Source organism: Anopheles ziemanni, chromosome X (genome assembly GCF_943734765.1).
Source record: "Anopheles ziemanni chromosome X, idAnoZiCoDA_A2_x.2, whole genome shotgun sequence".
Lineage (NCBI taxonomy): Eukaryota > Metazoa > Arthropoda > Insecta > Diptera > Culicidae > Anopheles > Anopheles ziemanni.
In genome coordinates, this window is record NC_080707.1 from 17,253,325 (window position 1) to 17,273,466 (window position 20,142).

General features: G+C 37.6%; 1 protein-coding gene across 1 annotated transcript; it reads left to right on the forward strand.

The window, feature by feature from the left end:
* Positions 1–340: 340 nt before the first annotated feature.
* Positions 341–13,216, forward strand: LOC131291398 (mannosyl-oligosaccharide alpha-1,2-mannosidase IA). Its single transcript, XM_058320605.1, has 6 exons — positions 341–1,331; positions 9,184–9,582; positions 11,670–12,108; positions 12,181–12,464; positions 12,649–12,765; positions 12,830–13,216. Exons 1-6 carry the CDS (start codon positions 618–620, stop codon positions 12,962–12,964), a joined length of 2,088 nt encoding a protein of 695 aa, XP_058176588.1. The 5' UTR covers positions 341–617; the 3' UTR covers positions 12,965–13,216.
* Positions 13,217–20,142: the final 6,926 nt, after the last annotated feature.

Below are 20,142 nucleotides of genomic sequence, written 5' to 3' on the forward strand. Positions count from 1 at the left end.
CACCGGTGGAGAATCTGAAATACTTGTCCGAACATTAATCTGCTACGGGAAGCGGTCTACCTGTGTGGTACAGGTTAACAAGTAATCTTACGACGGTCCTGTGATACATATATTGTGAATCATCTCCGCAGACTAGATCTAATGCACTCCAAATGGCATGCAAGTGAAATCAAGCGTGCGTAGTAACGTAGTTTCATGGAAAGGAAAAGAAACCCGGGAACCGATTGGTGAGTTTACGAAACCATATCGACCTTTCAAATAACAGCCTATGCAATTCCTTTTTTTTTTTTAATTTCCAGCCAACCAAAAATTCGAAGCATACGACGTTTGAAAAACTAAAGCTTAAGAGAACAGCTTTGGAATCACTTTAACACGATCAGCAAAAGATGTCACTTCTGGCCCACAAGTCTTGGACTAGCTGTTGTAACAAATGGTTCATAATCGCCTAAAGTTTGCTTGTGATATCAACTGAAACTTGGAAAACAGTTTCTCTTGTGAAAAATCCGATAGTGTAAAACTGCTCATTTGCGCTTCCTGAAAGCTTGTTCAAGGAGACAATCTTCCATAAATACGCGATCAATTTCGAGCAAGGTCAATTAAGCCACCTAACACAAAACATGCTACCAACGTATCAACGGGTTGGTGGGAGTGGGGGACCATCCACATCAGGATCCGTAAATCCACTGCTTGGGCGGAGGTCGTTCCGATCACGGGAGAAGTGTCTAATACTACTTGTCTTATCTACCTTTGGCTTCGTGTGTTTCGGAGGGTTTTTCTTTCTACCGGACAACTTCAACGCAGATCGTGTACTGAAAGCATATAAACAATTCCAACGAGCCGGGCCAGAGATTTTTATTCCGCCTCCTCCACCTGCGCATGGTCGTACTGGCGAGGAGGACTTCCATAAGCTGGATGATCGTGAAAAACTACAAGAGAAGATTCGAAGAGAGCTGCCGGACGAGTTTCTTGAAAAACCAGACACGGGGGGTGGTGGAAATGATGGCAAAAAAGATGCAGTTGATATGGAGGCAGCAATAGACGACGATCGCAATCCAATTGCAGCAGTAATCGTTCCAGCACCCGAAGACCAAGAATTGAACCAGGAGCAACAACTTTTGCCGAATAAGGTGCCTAACTTAGCTGGCTTGGGCATCGAAGGACCAGCTGGAGTCGTGCAACCTCCACAGAATGATCAGGAGGGAACCAAACAAGATCGCGAATCTACCATGCATCGACCGCGGCTTAGTGCACAAGGGATCGCACCAATAATGTTCAACTCGTCAGCCGGCGAGGACCCGACCGCGCGGGAGAAGCGCAACAAAGTAAAGGAGGCAAGTACAATTCAATCAAAAATTATTTTATATAATGCATATTGTTGGTCTACATTCATATATTGCATGATATTTTTGGGAATCAGTACACGAGAAGATATATTATTTACAAAGGATAATATGAACTATAAATAAGTTTGAAATTAACACATTGCTTTTTATGTTGAGTATAACACAAGGAAGAAGAATCTTAATCGTTGCAAATAGTTACACTACATACTGACAACTGCAAGAATGTGAACTTCAAAAGACTTAGATTTGAATCGTGTGGTCACTATGTTATGTTTTATATGGACAATTTTCTTATTAGGTAGTTTTAAAATCGTCGAACAGTGAGTTTTTTTTGCTAGACATTCGTATCTATGTTTTGCGCACATTGGCTGCCTCAATTTTTTAAAATTTTTCATTTCTCTGTCAATTTTTTTTCATCCGGCATTTCGTCCCATATCTTAATAAATCCGACACTCCGTTTTTTACCCGGTTTATTCTTTGGAACAACCGTGTCTGTCTCCTCATATTGCTTGATGTTCCGGTAGACAAATAATCGACTTAAATTGAAATGAGATAGTTCCTACCTAATCTGAATGCCTGTCAAACCTTGCAAATGCAAAATATTTAAATGTTCGTGACTTGAATTCATTGTAGTTTCTTAGAAAACTGAACTGAACACTAAGTGTACGTTTTGTACATAAATTGTAAATATGTTAATCTATCAAAATATACCCATGTGTGTGCCACATAGGGAACAGGGGTTTGTCAGAAAACATTCTAATAAGTGTATCACTTCTACAATGCCACCCAGTATATTTAAAATCAGATAAACTAACTAATAACTACACGCACCGGTTGCTACAAGCGGTTTTTGCAAATCGGTGTTGACTCGCTAACCAAAAACATTCTAAAAGCTCGAAGTATTACTTTGAAAGTATCCAGTTTTCGTGCTAATATTTTCGAGTTTCATGGAAACCTCTCTTAACGTTCATAACTGTTTCTTTTGAATCGCTAATTCATTTGGTTGTTTACAATTTCTATGGACAAATATTACTTGAAGTTGAATTTAATTACGAAACGAATTGTAAAATTTTTAAATCTATTCCACGCTTTTCCTTGTTTAAATGTTGTTAATGTATATGGTCATATTGCTTCTTGCCTGCAACTTGAAATAAATCTGAATATGTGTATTATACTCTTCAACCCTGAATCTTTATGTACAAACTGTACATTGATCAATATACTGCGTGTTTAAAATAGAAGCAGTTTATTTATCAACATCAATGGAGTGAAACTCAATGGAGGGGGGTTATCAATAGAGTGAACCTCAATTGTATACTTCGCGATAAGTACGTTGCTGTGTTTCACCGTTATATTTAGGTAACTGCGGAAAAGAAAACGGTCTTTGAAATTACAGGCAACAGCACAAATGGAAAAGATCGGAACCAGTTTCCGTTGTTTTTTTAATAAGTTCCTTGCATTAGTGCTGTACGTATGTTTTTGTTAAATTTTTAACAGTTGGCCTGTGATTTTGTTGCTATCAATGTACTGTTTATGTGTAATCGTTATACATTTTGAGACCTATTGTACCAATATTTTACGAGAAATTCGTTAAAATGTACGATGCTGTCAGATTTTCTTCCCGTTTATTTATTTTTGTAATTCCTAAGAACATCATTAAATTGGAATAAAGGTGGAACCGGACTGACTGGAATTGTGAAGTAACAAGTACTGTCCATGACTCCAATTTTTATTTGATGAATCTTATTCTACAAATATTATGAGAAATACATGCATATGCAGATAATAATGCAGCCGTGAATTGACGTCGCTCTTGGGTTGATAACCGTACGACGGGGAGGTCCTTCATGTTTTGTTGATACATACATTACCATTAAAGAACATTACTCTATTAAAATTGTTACTACTCCTGTTACTCTGGCGTTACAATCATCGTTCATACTTGCGATAGTCAAGCCTATGGTACAGGGATGAGCAGAAGGTATAATTTTCAAATTCTGCGAGTTTGTTTATGTAGTTTGATTACTTCTTTCTTCCCTTATTGAAAATGAGAAAATATAGGTCAAGATCCATATAATCTTTGTGATTTTTTATATGTTTATAAAATTATCTATGTATCAGAAGAGTTATCTACGTAATCTAAGAATATATTGCTTTGGGACCATGCCTTGCAACGAATGTTCTGGAGCGGTTGAGTTTTTCTCCTAATGCTACAACTTGGGCATTTTCTACAATTTTTCTGACCTATAATAAAAAGCTGTTTAGTATAAACTTTTTTGTTTTAGGTACTTGATGAACTTCTCCATTACACTTCCATTACTAATACCACAACTAGTGTTGTGTCAAGTAACTTTTTTCAGTGAGCAGTGCTGAGCCATCTCGCTCAGCAAAGTATTGGGACATATTGTGGCTTGCCCAGCTATTAACTTAACGATGTCCTGATAGATTTAGAGCACGTTTAAACTTGCTCTATTGATCAAAAGTCTATGGAATAATAGAGGATTGTAGTGTTAAGTATGACTTCTTTTCTACATACTTTTGAACTCTAAAATGAACAAAAATTTGGGACTAAAGTCGACACTTGGATCTGAATTGGTTCAGGAAAGCAAGGAATAGGTTACTGAGACAAAGATGTGGAGAAAAGAGACAGATCTTACTAGATAGATGCAAATGTTAGTATTGAGTTAAGTAACACTTGCCGATGTGCTGTATTGTAGTATCGCACGCAGTTCAATGTGCTGTGACTGGGTGGTAACACAGTAATGTGTCAAACAACATCACTCTTTGTTCTGTATCATCTTTCGATTCAGAGGAATTGTGCGCAAACTGTGTCGATACTGTACGTGGGCGAAAAATGTTCAACACAGTGCATGCACAAAAAGTGGACAGAATTTCCTTCCAAACAGCTACACAGTTTCTAAGAAACAATTCGCCGAAGGTAGATAATTTGACTAGGTATTTGGTTTGGATGTTAAGAATTAAACGAATTTATTCGTTTACATTTTCATGTGATCTGTACACATTCATATAATCTATAGTCGTTAGAAATATAGCCACATTCGAAACAGCACATTGTTTAACTTGCTTTTATTCCATTTATTTATCTTGCTTTAATTAATAATTTTACTACACGCAAACGTGGCATGTGTAATATAAAATTTGATGTTTATTCAAAAATATTTCACTGAATAATTATTGCTACAATTCTGCTAATTTCTTCTCTTAAAAAATATTTCTCTCCTTTCGAACGGTGATAATTTTTTTAATACGATAATGATAACGTAATAACTTAGCGCAAACATTCAAAGCACGGTTCATAGCACGGAGTTACACTTTATTGTGCTTTATTGTGCATTCAGGTGCAAACAGCTGATGGGCAACACGAACATTCGAAAAGCGCTAGGTTAAACTAGGTGTAGGATTTGTGATAAGTAAACACATAGTTTTATCGTTATCTGTTAAAGTTTACTTGCTTGAAGCAGCGATGATCGGAGAGGGAACTCTATATATCAACGTTCTCTGCTAGGTTGGCGTTCGGGAAAGGGTGTGCTAATAGCGTAGCATTTGCTAGCGTTTGCTTACCATTTTCGAACTTATTGTTTGTTGCATCATCCCAAAGGAGCCCGCCACTATATCACTGAGATATTTTTTTTGTTTTGTATCCTATGGAATATTTAGTTAGCCTGCAGACACATTTGAAGCTGTAATCTCGCGTGATTTGTGTTACTTATAACTAATAAAGTACATTATTCTGTTAGCAGAAGTCTTGAATTTGGGATGAAGTAGAACTTATTTTGATGGTATGGAGATAAATTTGCCATGATTCTTTTTTGAGTAGTATAATTTTTACAGTTGGACCTGTTGTTGCTAGAAATTAAAGATCAAACAAGGTGCGATGAAAGTATTTGCTCGTCACAACCGGTCCTACCGTCTGAAATCGGTGCATCACATGGTAGTTGGGGTTTAAATTTGATTCATCACGAAGCTTTCCACTCCATGTACCTTAGAAAACGTATAATGCCTAACAAATGAGCAATCAATTTTACGAACAGATTGACAACATAAATACTGATAGTTACGCGGAAGTTGTGCGAGGAATCTGTTGCTCAACGACGATAATATACCTGTCCATGTCTGAATGTATGGCTAGCGGCCCTAAACTCTCACTTGAAATTGCACATCGTAACGTGATCCTTCAACGAGCCGAAAAAAACATCCGTTTCTTAGAAAACTATTAACCATGTTGAAGATCGTGACCGGCGCGCATAAATACCGACTAAACCAATTTTTGCTACTGACTCATACGCTGCACCGTTGCTCTCTCTGACGTTAAACCGATTCCAAGGGTGCTGCGGCCGGTTGTGATCTTGTCCATACAGCTGCAGATGTTCCCCTGATGGCGGCTTCGAAAGGTCAAAGAGCGGTCAGTGCCGGGTGACAGCGATGACGATTATCATACCACCACCGAATGATCGCGATCCAGCAAACACTTAGGGCTTCTATCAACCAATCCTATCGCCAATGGGTACGCAGTATATGGCGTGGTTAATTTTTGAGGCCAGCTCTTTCGATCGTTCTTCGAGGTGAACTAGTTCTGGCTTGGTTGCTTCTGAGGTTGCGTGGTGATTTCGATTTCGAAAAGTACGAATCAATGTGGCCGCTGTTATGGTATCGAAAAATGTTCTTCTATTATATGAAGATCTAAGTAAAGCCTAGGGCTACCGAAAGCTATACACAATTCGGTTGAAAGTTATAAACGTGTTGTGCTGATTTCCGTAAACTTGCACTGTGTGCCAATAGTGTAGAGCGGTGTGACAGTATTGTGCCGACACATTGCAGTGTCAGCATTCCACAAATCGTTCTACTTCGTGGCAACACCAGCGTTTACGGGCGTTTTGACAAAACCAAGGAAAGATGAGTACGGTTGTCACAGCGATGTTCCTGGTGGCGATGACCGGTGTAACACTGATCGTACGCCAGCAACGCTATACGACACATCCACAACCTCAACTTCAGCGTCGGTATCAAGAACGCTTTCTCAACTACGACGACCACGTTCGCTTTGGTGGGAACGCTGAGAGCCAGCAGTCGATGCCAGAATTGACGGATTTGCTCAGTCAAGAGACCATGGACAGATACTACTACCATAGCAGTCCGCGTCAAATGGTTAACACAGCCGCAGAGTCCACGGATTACGAACAGAATGCGCGAATACCCCGATCTACATTTGACAGCATTACCTACGAGCCGCGGTACCAAAACGCTTCCACCTGGCTGCGTATCGACAATGCGGTACCAGGTGAAGGTGTCGATCGTTTGATTGACCATGAAAAACGGGACTACGTACGACAGGTCTGTGTGGGTTATGTTTGTATTGGTTGAAAACCGGAAGAGCCGACTAGCTTGACTATCAACGCCTACGATACCAGTATTTCTCAGATGCAGCACGACCCGGTCCAGTAATCCAGTAACTTTGTGGTCTGCAGTAAATGCGGATATTTGCTAAGTTTGGTCTTCAAAGTCTACTAGATCCAAAAGATAGCACTCTATTCGTACTTTGCGAAAGACACATGTGTTGCGGTCGCGAACCATCGGGTCAATATACTCATTTCTCATCAAAACCAATAAGATATGCTTTGTCGGTACCAGGTTGGTTTAGTGGAAGTTGCTTTACGGCTTAGCAAGAGTTTTCAACGCCTCATGAGCTAACTACAACCTTGGTTGTCCTTTGTAACTTCTTCGATAACCTTGCTGCTTCTTTTTAATCTGTTCCTTGTTTTCTCTTGTTTCTCTCGTCTCGTGTTCGTCAACTGGATGATATAGGATTTCAAACATTGCTTGTTGCGTGTTTCGAGCAAATGTGTCTGTGTATAAAATAATCAAATTCATTGAAATTTTACGTTGACCGTCATATTTTAAGACCGTCACACTATTAAGGCTTTCCATTCACGCCACGCCACCCTTCAGACAGTCGATCGATCAACCAACCTTTCCAATTGTTTTTGTAAATATAAATTTCAGAAAAAATTGTAGAACAAAAGTTTCTTTTACAGTTTGTGAACGTTTTCCAACTGTGCATCTCGCAGTTTTTTTTTAATTTTATGGCTAAAGAGAGTACCCAGGGAATGGACTATATTGAGCGAAAACATCACCAGCAACAAGATTATTGACTGTTTCAAACTGCAACGTGGGTGAGACTGTCTAGGAGGTGTTATATGAAAATTAGGGAAAAGAAAATTGAAGGGAAAATGAAAAAATGAAAAGAAATTTTATTCCGAATGGGTCACTTTTCAAACCATTGAAATCGTGACTATCCGACATATTAATCTTAGGATGGCGTAACGACCTTGTTGGTCATGCCTGCCCCCGTTAAGGGCTTACGAGACTTTTACCCTATGGGTGGATAGTCAGTCGTCCTGATTTCGTACAAGAAAGTCATCAGGATCAATGATCATTGATGTATATTATGTAATACAAACCCTGATGCAGCATAAAGGAAACAAACTGAATCATTATAAGCACCAATTATGGTGCTTATCTCAAGTAAATTACACACAGCTAATACAAAGTTTGATATGATTGAATGCAAATTTATAAGAAGTTGACTGTTCAGTTGAAACTATACTGATAAGAACCTATTTTCATAAATCCAACCAAAACTACGTTTTAACCCTCAAACCTATTTTAGGGAGAAGTTCGGTTCACGAGGACGAAACGAGTTTAACATCACTGCTCTACTGGGAAGTGAAAGAAACTTAACATTCGGCGCTAAAGCTATCATAAGACATGCTACAGCAAAATAATGGAAAAATTGCAAGTAAATTATTTGGGATGAGTGCACAATGGCACATGAAGCCTGTAAAAGCACTTGTCAGAACACCCAGAGATCTGCGGAATAACAATCGTCACTTTGGAGGCGTGATGATTAGAGTTGTGTAATTCCGATTCAGATTCATGAATCTGAACGATTATTTGCATCGTTTTAAAGATTCATGAATCTTTTCGAGAAAGATTCGCGAATTCCAAAGATTAATTAATTTTAAAAACAGAAAACTAAAGACCAAAAATGGATAGAGCCCCTCTGTTTTTTGGTGTTATCATCCACGCCAATTAAAGAATCATGAAGATTCGTAAAAGCTTCATGAAGATTCATTAGGTTTCAAATTCCCGTTCAAATCAATTGCACTTACTATTTGACAATTAAATTAAAAAAATCATCTATTGTTTTTCGGACATTAACCAAAATTATCGTTACTAATTTTGGTTTAGTGCATGCGTAGTTTTGGCAACCGAAGATACCGGGCGCAAATGAAATTAAATCAACGAATCATATTCCCTTAAATTTATGCTCATATAAAGCGATCGATCTTGGTGAAAAAGTAGACTTAGCCTTTAACTAGCGCATATACCTTTTTTAAATCTTCAGTTCAGTCGCCAGCGGTAAATTTTAACAATGAAAATATGCAACTCTTTGACGTGGCCGTCCATCGAATGACAGCCAATAACACCATGTTGGTGTGATTACAGCTCTATCGGTTTTTGCCCACGGCAGTAGGCATCGTGAATCGTGAATAGGTCGTCGTGAATCGTGAAAGTGTTAAACGACAAAGCATTTAGGAAAGACAAATATTAAAGCAAGCAAACGATGAAGGAATAATTTTTCAACCGTTGCATTACGTCCTAGCTGTGGTCAACGAATTCAAATATTCTTCATCCGTATTAAAAGAAGTTTTCTGCGGGTTTCGTTCGACTCAAAATAATTTAATCTGGAACATTATTTTTTGGTAAATGAACAACATATCAATTAGAATAATCAATTTTGTTTTCTCCTTATCCACAGATGATGATACACGCCTGGAGCAATTACAAGCTGTACGCGTGGGGCAAGAACGAGCTGCGGCCATTATCGAAGCGCGGCCACAGCAACAGTATATTCGGGTCGTTCGATCTGGGTGCTACGATTGTGGACGGGCTAGACACGCTGTACTTGATGGGGCTACACAAGGAGTTCGACGAAGGCCGTGACTGGGTTGCGCGCAAGTTTACACTCGAGAACGTCGATGCTGATTTATCAGTGTTCGAGACCAACATTCGCTTCGTCGGGGGATTTCTTACATGCTACGCCTTCACCGGTGATCGGTTGTTCCTCGAGAAGGCAAAATATGTCGCTGACAAGCTGCTACCTGCTTTCCAGACACCTACTGGCATACCGTACGCTTTGGTGAACGTGCGCAATGGGGTGAGTAGTTCGATGTGTTAGCGGCACTGGAAATATACAGTGGGCGGAAGATAACATTGAAATATGGTGGAGAAGGGAGATCTGACCATCATCTTTATAGTAGATGGTGTCCTTTTTTCGAATACACTATAGTCGTTCCTGTCTGCTCACTGGCTATGCTCTTATAACCCACACAACACACTTTGTATGTTAATCGAAATGCAACATGAAATAATCGTACTTCTATGTAATATGTATCGTGTATGGTGCTAACATAAAGCCTATACGTACAAAAGTGGAAGCGCTAATCGTATTACATTCTTTATCGGCATCATATGCAACAACCATTGACAACGTGCATTGCCTGTGCATAATGCGATTCCGATTCGAAATATACTGATTTTAGATTCAATTCATACAACTTTATACGACTTCGTGTTGTGTGGGAAGGTATTATATATTACGCATCAACGCTCCCAACAGTATGCCACCCTGATCCTTTTTTCATATCAGTTTCAATTCATATCACTTCAATTCTTATCCTAACAATGGTTTTCATTACCTGTATAGTTAGTACAAATCTTTTTGGCAAGTTTTTATGTGGATATTTCTCTGATAGGCCACAGACATTTCATCGCAATAGGAAAACTTGCTAGAAAAAAATATGAACTCCTCGAAATCAGGAAACATGCTATGTGTTCATACTATCAGTTTTCACTCAGAGTGGATGGTCGTTTCATTTTCAACTGTTTTATGTTTACCTAAGTTGATACTTCTTTCGAACAGTTCTGGGGAATACAATCAGCATGATTTTTACATTGAACGTTATTATTGAAAACTGCCTGGGCTATTGGTGGATTTATTATTTTAACATCTCTTCGTTCATGTTTCATGTTTCCCTATGTTTTGCTTGGTAGAAAATCCTGCATCATCACTAAACCAGTCGCAAGTGTTTTAAGGGATCCCCTTATCCAATTGATAACTCTTTTTCTTCTCTCTTTTTCTTTCCCTTCCCACGTATCGTTTACTCCTATTCTTCATTCAACATTTTGGTTTGTGTGACGAAATCGTTATTTTTAACCAATGAAACTGTGTATGGTACTTCAATCATGGTACTATGTATCTGTTAAATGTGCGTAAACTGTGAGCGGCTTTTGCAAATATTCAAAACCTAATAAATATCACTATGTGTGTTAACTATGCTGCTTGATGTACGTGTGCATGCTTGGATACACTACATTTTGTATGTACGTGTATGCGACTATGCTATGCATCAATCTGTGTATTGCTATTCATGTGTGTCTATACATGTTAAAAATGTATCCCTTTACCAATAATGTTACGAGAATTTTTACGTAATTAAAAACCTATACCCAATAACTGTACCACGTGCTAAATATCGGGAGAAGCCTGAAAGTCTATTTGATCGTTTAGTTACCCACTTAGAGCTTTTCTTTACCACTCTGTTTTATAAGGTTAGTAACTCGTTTCAATCTACTGCAGTAACATAGTTTTTTTTATTGTAGATCAACAAGATCACATGAAACTGAGGGGGTATAGAAGTAATAACTGATCCATCTAAACACGAACATCTAAACAAGATATAGATTATTATTGTCTAGTATTTTTAGCGTTCTAAACATAAACAATTGCATGTTTCATTAGGGTCTATAGAGAACGACAAGAATATAATATATTGGTCAGGATGTGTCTAATGATCGGTTTTACAGACTTTGAACGCGTTATGGGTTGGGTTGCTGATTGCTATAGATTTCTTCTTTTGTAGTGCTCCCTGTTAAGATGTTTGCTAGTTTCTTGAAAATCGTTTTAAAATCATGGTTTGTTAGTTATTAAATAAGATCATTTTATATCGCGCTTCTGCTAAAATGCTTTTTGACGAAAAGGTTTCCGCTAAATTACTCCAGAAAAAGGGACCCCATAATGTGTACTAGGTTTGATCTGTTATTACTTATAAAACTCGGTAGTGTATTAGCACCTGTATTATTGACCATTTTATGCACTTTATTAATACAAAATAGCATCGAATAAGACCGATGTCGTAAATATTGTGAAAGAGAAATCTCATGTATTGTGTATTTTTTGCACAGGTGAGCAAGAACTATGGATGGGCGAGCGGTGGCAGTAGCATCTTGTCAGAATTTGGTACTCTTCATTTGGAGTTTTCATACTTGAGCGATATCACCGGAGATGCGGTGTACCGAGACCGAGTGCAGACCATCCGAGCAGTTTTGAAGGACATCGAGAAACCGAAGGGCCTCTATCCAAACTATCTAAATCCGAAGACGGGAAAATGGGGCCAACAGCACATGTCGCTTGGGGCGCTGGGTGACAGTTTCTATGAGTACCTTTTGAAGGCATGGATCCAGTCTGGTCACGAAGATGACGAGGCGCGTGAGATGTATGACGAAGCAATGCAAGCCATCATCCAGCACATGGTCCGCCGAACGCCGAGCGGTCTGGTATACGTTTCGGATATGAAATTCGATCGGCTGGAACACAAAATGGACCATTTGGCATGCTTTGCAGGTAAAGTCAGTTTACAGATATTCAACCAAAGAAGGCGCGTTAATGTTTATATATTTCCCTTCGTATTTGTAGGTGGTTTGTTCGGACTCGGGAGTACAACATTGACGAATCAATACTCTCAACGTTACATGGAGATTGGCGAGGGCCTAACTAATACCTGTCACGAGAGCTACATACGTACGTACACACGACTTGGACCTGAATCATTCCGCTTCAACGACGGTGTGGAGGCGAAGGCACTGAAAGCTCAGGAGAAATACTATATACTTCGTCCGGAAACTTTTGAGAGTTACTTTATTATGTGGCGATTGACGCACGATCAAAAGTACCGGGAGTGGGGCTGGGATGCTGTGCAGGTAAGACAGGTTCCGGAAGAAAATATGACTTATAGGAAATTACTGTGTGGTAGATGGAGTAGATCGTTGGAATAACCTCGTTTTCTGGGACTAGATAATAAGTTTATTCATATTTTCTATTCCTAGTTTTATTTTCTACTATCGCGTCGATGCAGATTCATAAGATTATTTATGTTTATTATAGGCTCTTGAAAAACATTGTCGCACGCCTACTGGGTACTCCGGATTGAAGAACGTATATCATACTGATCCAGTAAAAGATGATGTGCAGCAGAGTTTCTTCCTTGCCGAGACACTAAAGGTAAACAAGAGGGGTGGGATGCTTGGACATGAACTCTTTCTCATTATCTTTTGCTATTTGACAGTATCTCTATCTGCTGTTTTCTGATGATTCACTGCTGCCGTTGGACGAGTGGGTGTTTAATACGGAAGCACACCCCTTGCCGGTGAAGGATCGGAATTCCCTGTATCGGCCAGCTGCCGTATCTAGCTCGCCTTAATCATCTACCTGATGACTGAGTGTATGTTAATTAAGAAGAAATAAATAGCGCGAGTGTTACTAGGACGAATCCACTGCAATAGTCGAAGAAGCTGCTCGTAATTGGTAAAATCGAGTTGTATTGAGCAAAACCCATGTAGCACTTGAATCAGCACGAAACATATCGGAGCAGATTCTAGATTCTTTTAGATAGGTTTTATTTTCTTCTTTTTCTTGACATCTACACTACGTACAATCATGTGATGCTCACTTTGTTTGGATCACAGTAAGCATTATGAGCCGCAAATAGTTGTTGTTGAAAAACATGCCTATCAGTTCTAGAAGAAGTAGAAACATATTAATACCGCAAAGTTAAAATTCCCCTATTAATATAAAAAGAGTCAGAGTAGCATTGGACCACAGGTAGTATATAAAGAGGATCACGGAGATATTCGGGTAACCTGCCCACTTAAACTGTTTTGTTTTGAGTTTCATACAGGGAGTGAAATGAATCATTGTACCAACATGTAACAACAACTTAGCCGAACGATAGGAATTCTAGGTATCTGAAAAGCACCGATAGGGAATTTATTAATTTCAATTATAATGTGCCAACAATTGGCTCGTCGCATGTATAGAATAAGAATATGTGATCAATCTACTTGCAAAAATAAGAGGATCTATAGAAGAAGTTTGAAACTGGGTTAACATGAGTGAATATATTCGTTTTAAAAATACATTGTTTAACGAATCGTTATTCGAAATAGATACAAAAACACGAACCACTTGTTTAAACCCTTTTTGAAACACTGTTGCTTTTAGGTTCATAGTAAATGGTTTTGATTTCAAAAGAAATCTTTCACCAAAACAGAATTGGTGAAATTGAATGATCATTAAACCAGTGTTGCATAGGCAACGAGTTCTTTTTTATCATGTCTCCAACCAAAACAGTGTGTAATACGTAATACAATTAGTTAAGTAGAAAAATTTATGTATAAAAAGAAAGAAAACACGCGTAACAACAACAACCAATCGAAAGCTAGCATTACCTGGTAAAAGGAGATAGTATGGGTTGTACTCTTTTAAACGTGTGGTTAATGAAGCATTCTTTGCAAAAATCTGTAAACGCTGAAGAAGACAGTTTTTCATGTGAGCAAACGAAAATTGCTTTTAAAATAACGAAGAGGTACAGAAATATATAATATGGCCTACAATTTACAGTTTTCATGAAATATCACGGCATGTGATATTGGTTCTGTTTTTTTTTAAAGATTTAGCAGACTTTGAACAGTGCACATTTGTAAAAGTCATTGTTTCAAACCTGACACGGGGTATTCAGATATTACTAGTTGGGTAGTGATGGTTCGAAATTGCTCTCGGTACCATGCATTTGGTAGTACTTCTTTAATGCGCTTTATTCGAAGAATGTTTCCATTCAAGAGATTTCATTAGTTTATTTTATTTATGTCGTATCAGTAATGGGCTTAAGTACCCTCCAGCATTATAAAAAATATGTTGGTATAGTTTTTGCAAATTTTAGAGATATACCGGTCAGGCAGTGTTGTCATTCTACGAGGAATATTCCGAGCAGAGAAACGTGTGAATTTTCCAACGTTAAAAATTATGAGTTTTTCAGAAAATATGCTATCTTAAAAGATCATCCACCTATGTTTTCCATTTTGTAAAAAATTTGTCTACTTCATCTAATCAAACTTATACTCTACTACAAGGTTATATTTTCGAGAGTGGATGGTTTTCAATCGCGTAATGGTACACCAATCGTTCTAAACGCATATGCACGAAAATAAACTACCAGATATCTTCCTTTTTATAGTTGCCGTTTCGACTTTCGTTCGAATAAAGCGCATAATGGATGACTTAAATTTAGATGTACCAGTTTAACTCGAAAATTAAACAATCAAAACATGTTAGTTGTGTATTATTTTTTAATTATGTTCTTTAATGAATTCTTTCAGATGCACATTGTCATTGCCAGAGCGATAAATTAGTCTTCTGATTTCCATAATTGATTCCCGTGAATAAATCGGTTTTAACTAGATCAAAAACTAATCCATTGTCCAGTCACAGTTGATCAAACATTTAGAACGAAGGACATGTTAATTGACAAATTGATCGGAGTAAGTTTCATCTTTAGGAGCGTGATGAAAATAAATGTGAATAATAGCGACCATGGAAATACCAGTTTCAACTCTGGGTCGGAAAACGGTAGAAAACTTTTCAACACCCTTTGCCGAAAATAACTTTTTGTTCAAAATGTTTTAGTCTAGTTAGGATTTGAAACATCTGGGTATTCATTATAGTACTGATAAGTAAAATTAGAAAATAAAAGCGTGAATCAAAGAACATGCGAGCGACTGGACTGTGCTAGGCATACCGAAAATGGGAGTTTGTTATAAATTTATAAAAATAAAGGGGGCCCGTGGGTTGATAGTAGAGCTGAATTTGCATCAACATATGCAAGAAATGCATCAGGGAATTCATGTTGTCCATCCTATTCAGTATATCCATAATGTCGAATAACCATAACAGAATTGCATCATGTTAACATGTTTAACGCGGCATCCAATTCAAACGGCTCACACAATGGTAAATTTATCATTAATTGCACCCTTTAGGTACTTCTCATAGTGAGTGTAGCAAAACCGGAATTCACGGTTGCCTCTGAGACCTAGTATACCTACCGATGCGCGAGAGAGGATAAACAAGTCTGTAACAAAGATCCTTCTGAATTACAGATTCATATTATTCCGCCATTTCTTTTAATCTTACAGTCGAATAGAAAACATGCAAACATTTGCAAATCACTGTTGTTCAAATCACACAAAAATTATAAAAAAAAGTTCATTCCCCAAATTGGAGAAGCTAGAGTTTTCGAAAAGCTGGAAAAATCATGCCCTATGAGGGGCAGTCCTTGTACTAGACTTGTTCCATTTGTGTACGTGATAGTCATTCCTCTTGTACAGCGGAGGATCCGATCTCGGTTGGGATCCGAACCTATGCGGTCATGGGAGCGCCTTGGCGCTCACGGGCCGATTTTATCACCGGCTTAACCGGTCGACTGTCGTTGACCCCCTTTAAATACAAATTAATGTAACATAATAATAGACTTAGGAACTCCTAAAACTTGCAATATTTTAAATTTTAAATATAAACCATGGGTTCCAGAAACTTGCGCGAGTACGAAAATGAACTAAAAGTACTGAAGTACATACAATTGATAGTCCAGAAGTGAAATGATTTTAAATTTTATATATTTTTTAAACTAAGGCCTTTACAAGTAAAAATACATTGTGCGTATATCCCGATAATCTAAAATACAAATGGTTTGGTTCTTGTATGGTTGTACACTAGCATTTATTCTGTTGGATGGTGAACAAATGGCAGGGTTGCGGTTTTCGTGTATATTTTCTGAGTTCGTCATCAAATTCTCTTGTTCATATAAATGTTCATAAAATTATTTTTTGGAGTATATCACATGCAGTATGAACTGATGAATTGACAAGTTCAGTACATAGGACTAGAAAATGGTTTTTAAAATTAGAAATTTACTAACATATGAGAGAAAACTAGAATGTTTTTGCGAGGCAACAAGATACACCTATAACGTTAGGCATTTTGGTGAGGGAAAGCAATGGTCATGTAAATTAAATTATTGGATGAAATATAAAACAATATCAAATGATAGAAAAAGAAACATTATTTCTTTATACTGCTGTTATGTTATAGGCCTACATAAATTTTGGCCGCATCGCAATTTTCGAATTTAATATCTCAAAAACTTGTGAAAATTTTTCCAATTCCAATTTCCAAAAGAAAGGAATTACTTAAAATCCAAACCTAAATTTGGATAACTAACCAACACGGTCGTAACGTTAAGAAGAAGAAGAGCTAAAATTCGAATGATAAAGAGGTGCATCAGAAAACCAAAAACACCAAAAGATAGTCAACAAACATACTAAAAAACAACGTTTACAGATTTGCATACCCTTCAAAAGATGTAGTGACTACTCTTTTGGTCAAAATGACCGTTAAAAAGAAATATCGCAAGATTCTAAAGCAATGTATTTTTAAGTTAAAATTCTTGTGGGGTTCTTGAAAAAAATGTATTATTATTTTATGATTTGGTTTTAAAAGTAGTTGCCTTCGAAAGTCAAAGATCAAAGTCAAAGGAAAACTACTAAAGTATATTATAGATTTAATGTGATGCTCTGGGTGTAAGGTTTTGAGGGTGATGTACCTACTTTGGTGAACTGATGTACCAAAAGTTATGCATAACCTCATCTTTGTATGGAAACACACCGAAAGCTCATCCGAAAGTAGCTCGCTTGAGGGGAAATCGCTGTAGCAACCATAGCTCGTTTGATAGAAAATGGACGGATCACTAAAGCAACCCAATTTACTGAAGAAACTTGCCTGGGAAAATTTACTCGTCTGGGGAAACCTGCTGGCGTGAAGAAAAGGAAAACTGGTTTACCTGAATTTAAATTTAAAAAATTTTATGTTGAATTACCATTGCGGGAGTTTTGAATCGCGTTCAATTGAACAGGCGTTCCAGGGTTACACCATACTAGAAATGTATCTTTTAACATGGCTCAAACAATCAATACGAACCAAAAAAAAAAGTAAAACACAAGAAAACAAAGCTAAAAAACTTACTTAAGAATGAGCAATAAGACAACGGTAGATCCACAAAATACACGATGTTTCGTACAGGTTGAAAAAACAAACAATGTATGTACAAAACACAAACCATATAAACACAGCGGCACACTAATCACTAATAATGCACTTGACTTTTCTTAGATTTTAAATTTTTTTTTATTTCTGCATTTCATTAGACTTACTAAACACCAAAAACACAATTCACATTGGTTTTCACGCAATAACACAACAAACAATTTTGTAAACAATTTCAAGCATATATAATTTTTAACTTAAGTTGCTTTGTTATGGGACAGTGTCTTTACCTGTTAGTCCCAATGGCCCTCGGATCAGTACTATTTTATTAACAACTGGATTTAGAAAATCACAGGTGAACATCATATTCTCGCGCTATTTTAAAGTTGACCAAATTTTTCTTTGAAATAACTGTACATGCATTTTTTTAAACCTAAAGTAGGCACGATATTTCATATGTGCTCATACCGCATTTATCCGCATGGCCGAATTTAGTAGGAAGCGAAAACATATCGTTCATTGAAAGTACGATATGTTTTAAAATGTGCCTACTGGTCTATTGGAATGTCTACTCGCGCAGATGAATTAAGGCCTTAACGATACTAAAGTAATGGAGAAGAGTGCAGAACCCTTTTCCAAACCAAAACAAGACCATTGGCTTTTCTCATTCCGTGTATGTTATTCGGTGTCCAAAACAACAGCTATTCCCAAAACGATAATCGATCGATAATTACTTACTTACTATTAAAACGAAAAAGTATTTGAATTTCGCGGGTAATCAACCTGCATTTTCTGGATAATAGCCTGTGCAACAACAATCTAAAACTTGGTTATTTTGTGACACATTAACCAATTCACGATGGGTTACAAATGACTGTTGCGTATGGCATAATATTGTGAATATATATAAATGAAGAGATATTATAATTTGATCAGGTTAAGCCATTGTCGCTTATAGGTCCTTCTTTAGGCATAATAATTTGACAATGATTAGAACCAGGATTGTTTCATTTCCATTCCATAAGCCAGCCAGTGAGCCAATATCATTTATAAATAACCGGGATTTGGATTAGCTTCACACAGTTTGATAGAGCGACTGAATCTTCCAGCTGGGCCAAGACTTTAAATAAAAAAGGATATTCTCATTCTTCTTCTACTTGCCGTAAGGACCCGTCTTCGGGCATGGGGTCATATGCCTGCCCATTAAGGGCTTACAAAACTTTTTCCCTGTGAGTACGTGGATAGTCAGTCAGTCCTCTCGTAAAGGGGAGGGTCCGGTTTCGGTTGGGATTCGAACCCATGCCGTCGAGGTGGTGAGTCCCGGCGCTCGTTTGTTTTTTAAAGGAGTACAATGGTACAACAGCATGCCGTGAGAGATTAAACAAGCTCGTTATATATGTGAAGCTGGTTGTCTGACACCGTGTAGTGAATTTAGTAAATGTTTTAGGTTTTGAGCCCATAGTATTGCATTTGTCAACATGGTCTTTGATTATGGTGATGATAAGTTAAAAAACATGAACAGGGACTTTTTATTTTTTTTATTATTTAATTGAATTCATTAATAGAATGAAAGAGGCTAGACAGTTTTGAGACACGCGCGCGTAAATGAGGACAATTGGTGGACATGGCTGTACGAAAAGAAATAGTAGTTTGTGTTCTTGATAGCGGCACCACAACCAATTACCGGTGGGAACTATAAACAGAGCAAAACTTTCCTTTTACACACTAGTAGTGCTTTGTCAACCTTGGGGGACTCGGCGATTTACCTTTTGAGGTGATTGCTCGTTTCAAGCTTGGAACAAAGACAGGTTGCTTAAGTAGTACTGGCAGGGTTCACCACATTATCAACCATTGATCTGGCGGTGTAAACCAAAACAGTGCGAAAATACTTGCCCTACTCCGGAAAGTGGTCCCCTTTTGCTTGTTTTTAAATCTAAGATGTACCTCTTAGTACAATTGATGGCGACTGTTGTACGAATGGAGCAGAGATCAATGCAAACAATCTTAACAATAATGCCCTAATGAACCCTCTCGTTTAATGAGATACAATTAATATCTTAAGATACCTTCGTCCTTTTCAAACCTATGTAGGGGTAAGTGGTGGAACTTATCATCATCATCAAAGGCGTGCAGGCGTTTCACAGTACTATATTTTTGGGGCCGGTGGGATATCTATAGATAAAAATATCACAAAGTTTTTCTCCGACCGAAGCGAAATCGCCGACGAGGTGCTTTGTACGATTAACATTTTTGTTTTTAATTTGTACAGTTTCCTATCTATGAGATGAAACATGGGCTTTTTCAGGTTAAGGATACGTTAGTTTGATGTTAGTGTTTCGAATATTGATTACATTTTTTTCTATTTACGGTGTTTTCAATGTATCAAACCACATTTCATATTACGTACAACCGTGTGGTATTTGGAAATCTGAAGAATGAACTTTTGAATGAGCATTATTGTAACATTTTTCCATAAAATAATAATTATTATTATTATTATTT

What these genes read in the sequence shown, in the direction of transcription:
- LOC131291398 (XM_058320605.1), top strand. Translation starts at nt 618, where the DNA reads ATGCTACCAACGTATCAACGGGTTGGTGGGAGTGGGGGACCATCCACA. An exon ending in CCATTTGGCATGCTTTGCAG is followed by an intron (nt 12,109 to 12,180) that starts GTAAAGTCAGTT and finishes TCGTATTTGTAG; the next exon opens with GTGGTTTGTTCGGACTCGGG. An exon ending in TCCTTGCCGAGACACTAAAG is followed by an intron (nt 12,766 to 12,829) that starts GTAAACAAGAGG and finishes GCTATTTGACAG; the next exon opens with TATCTCTATCTGCTGTTTTC.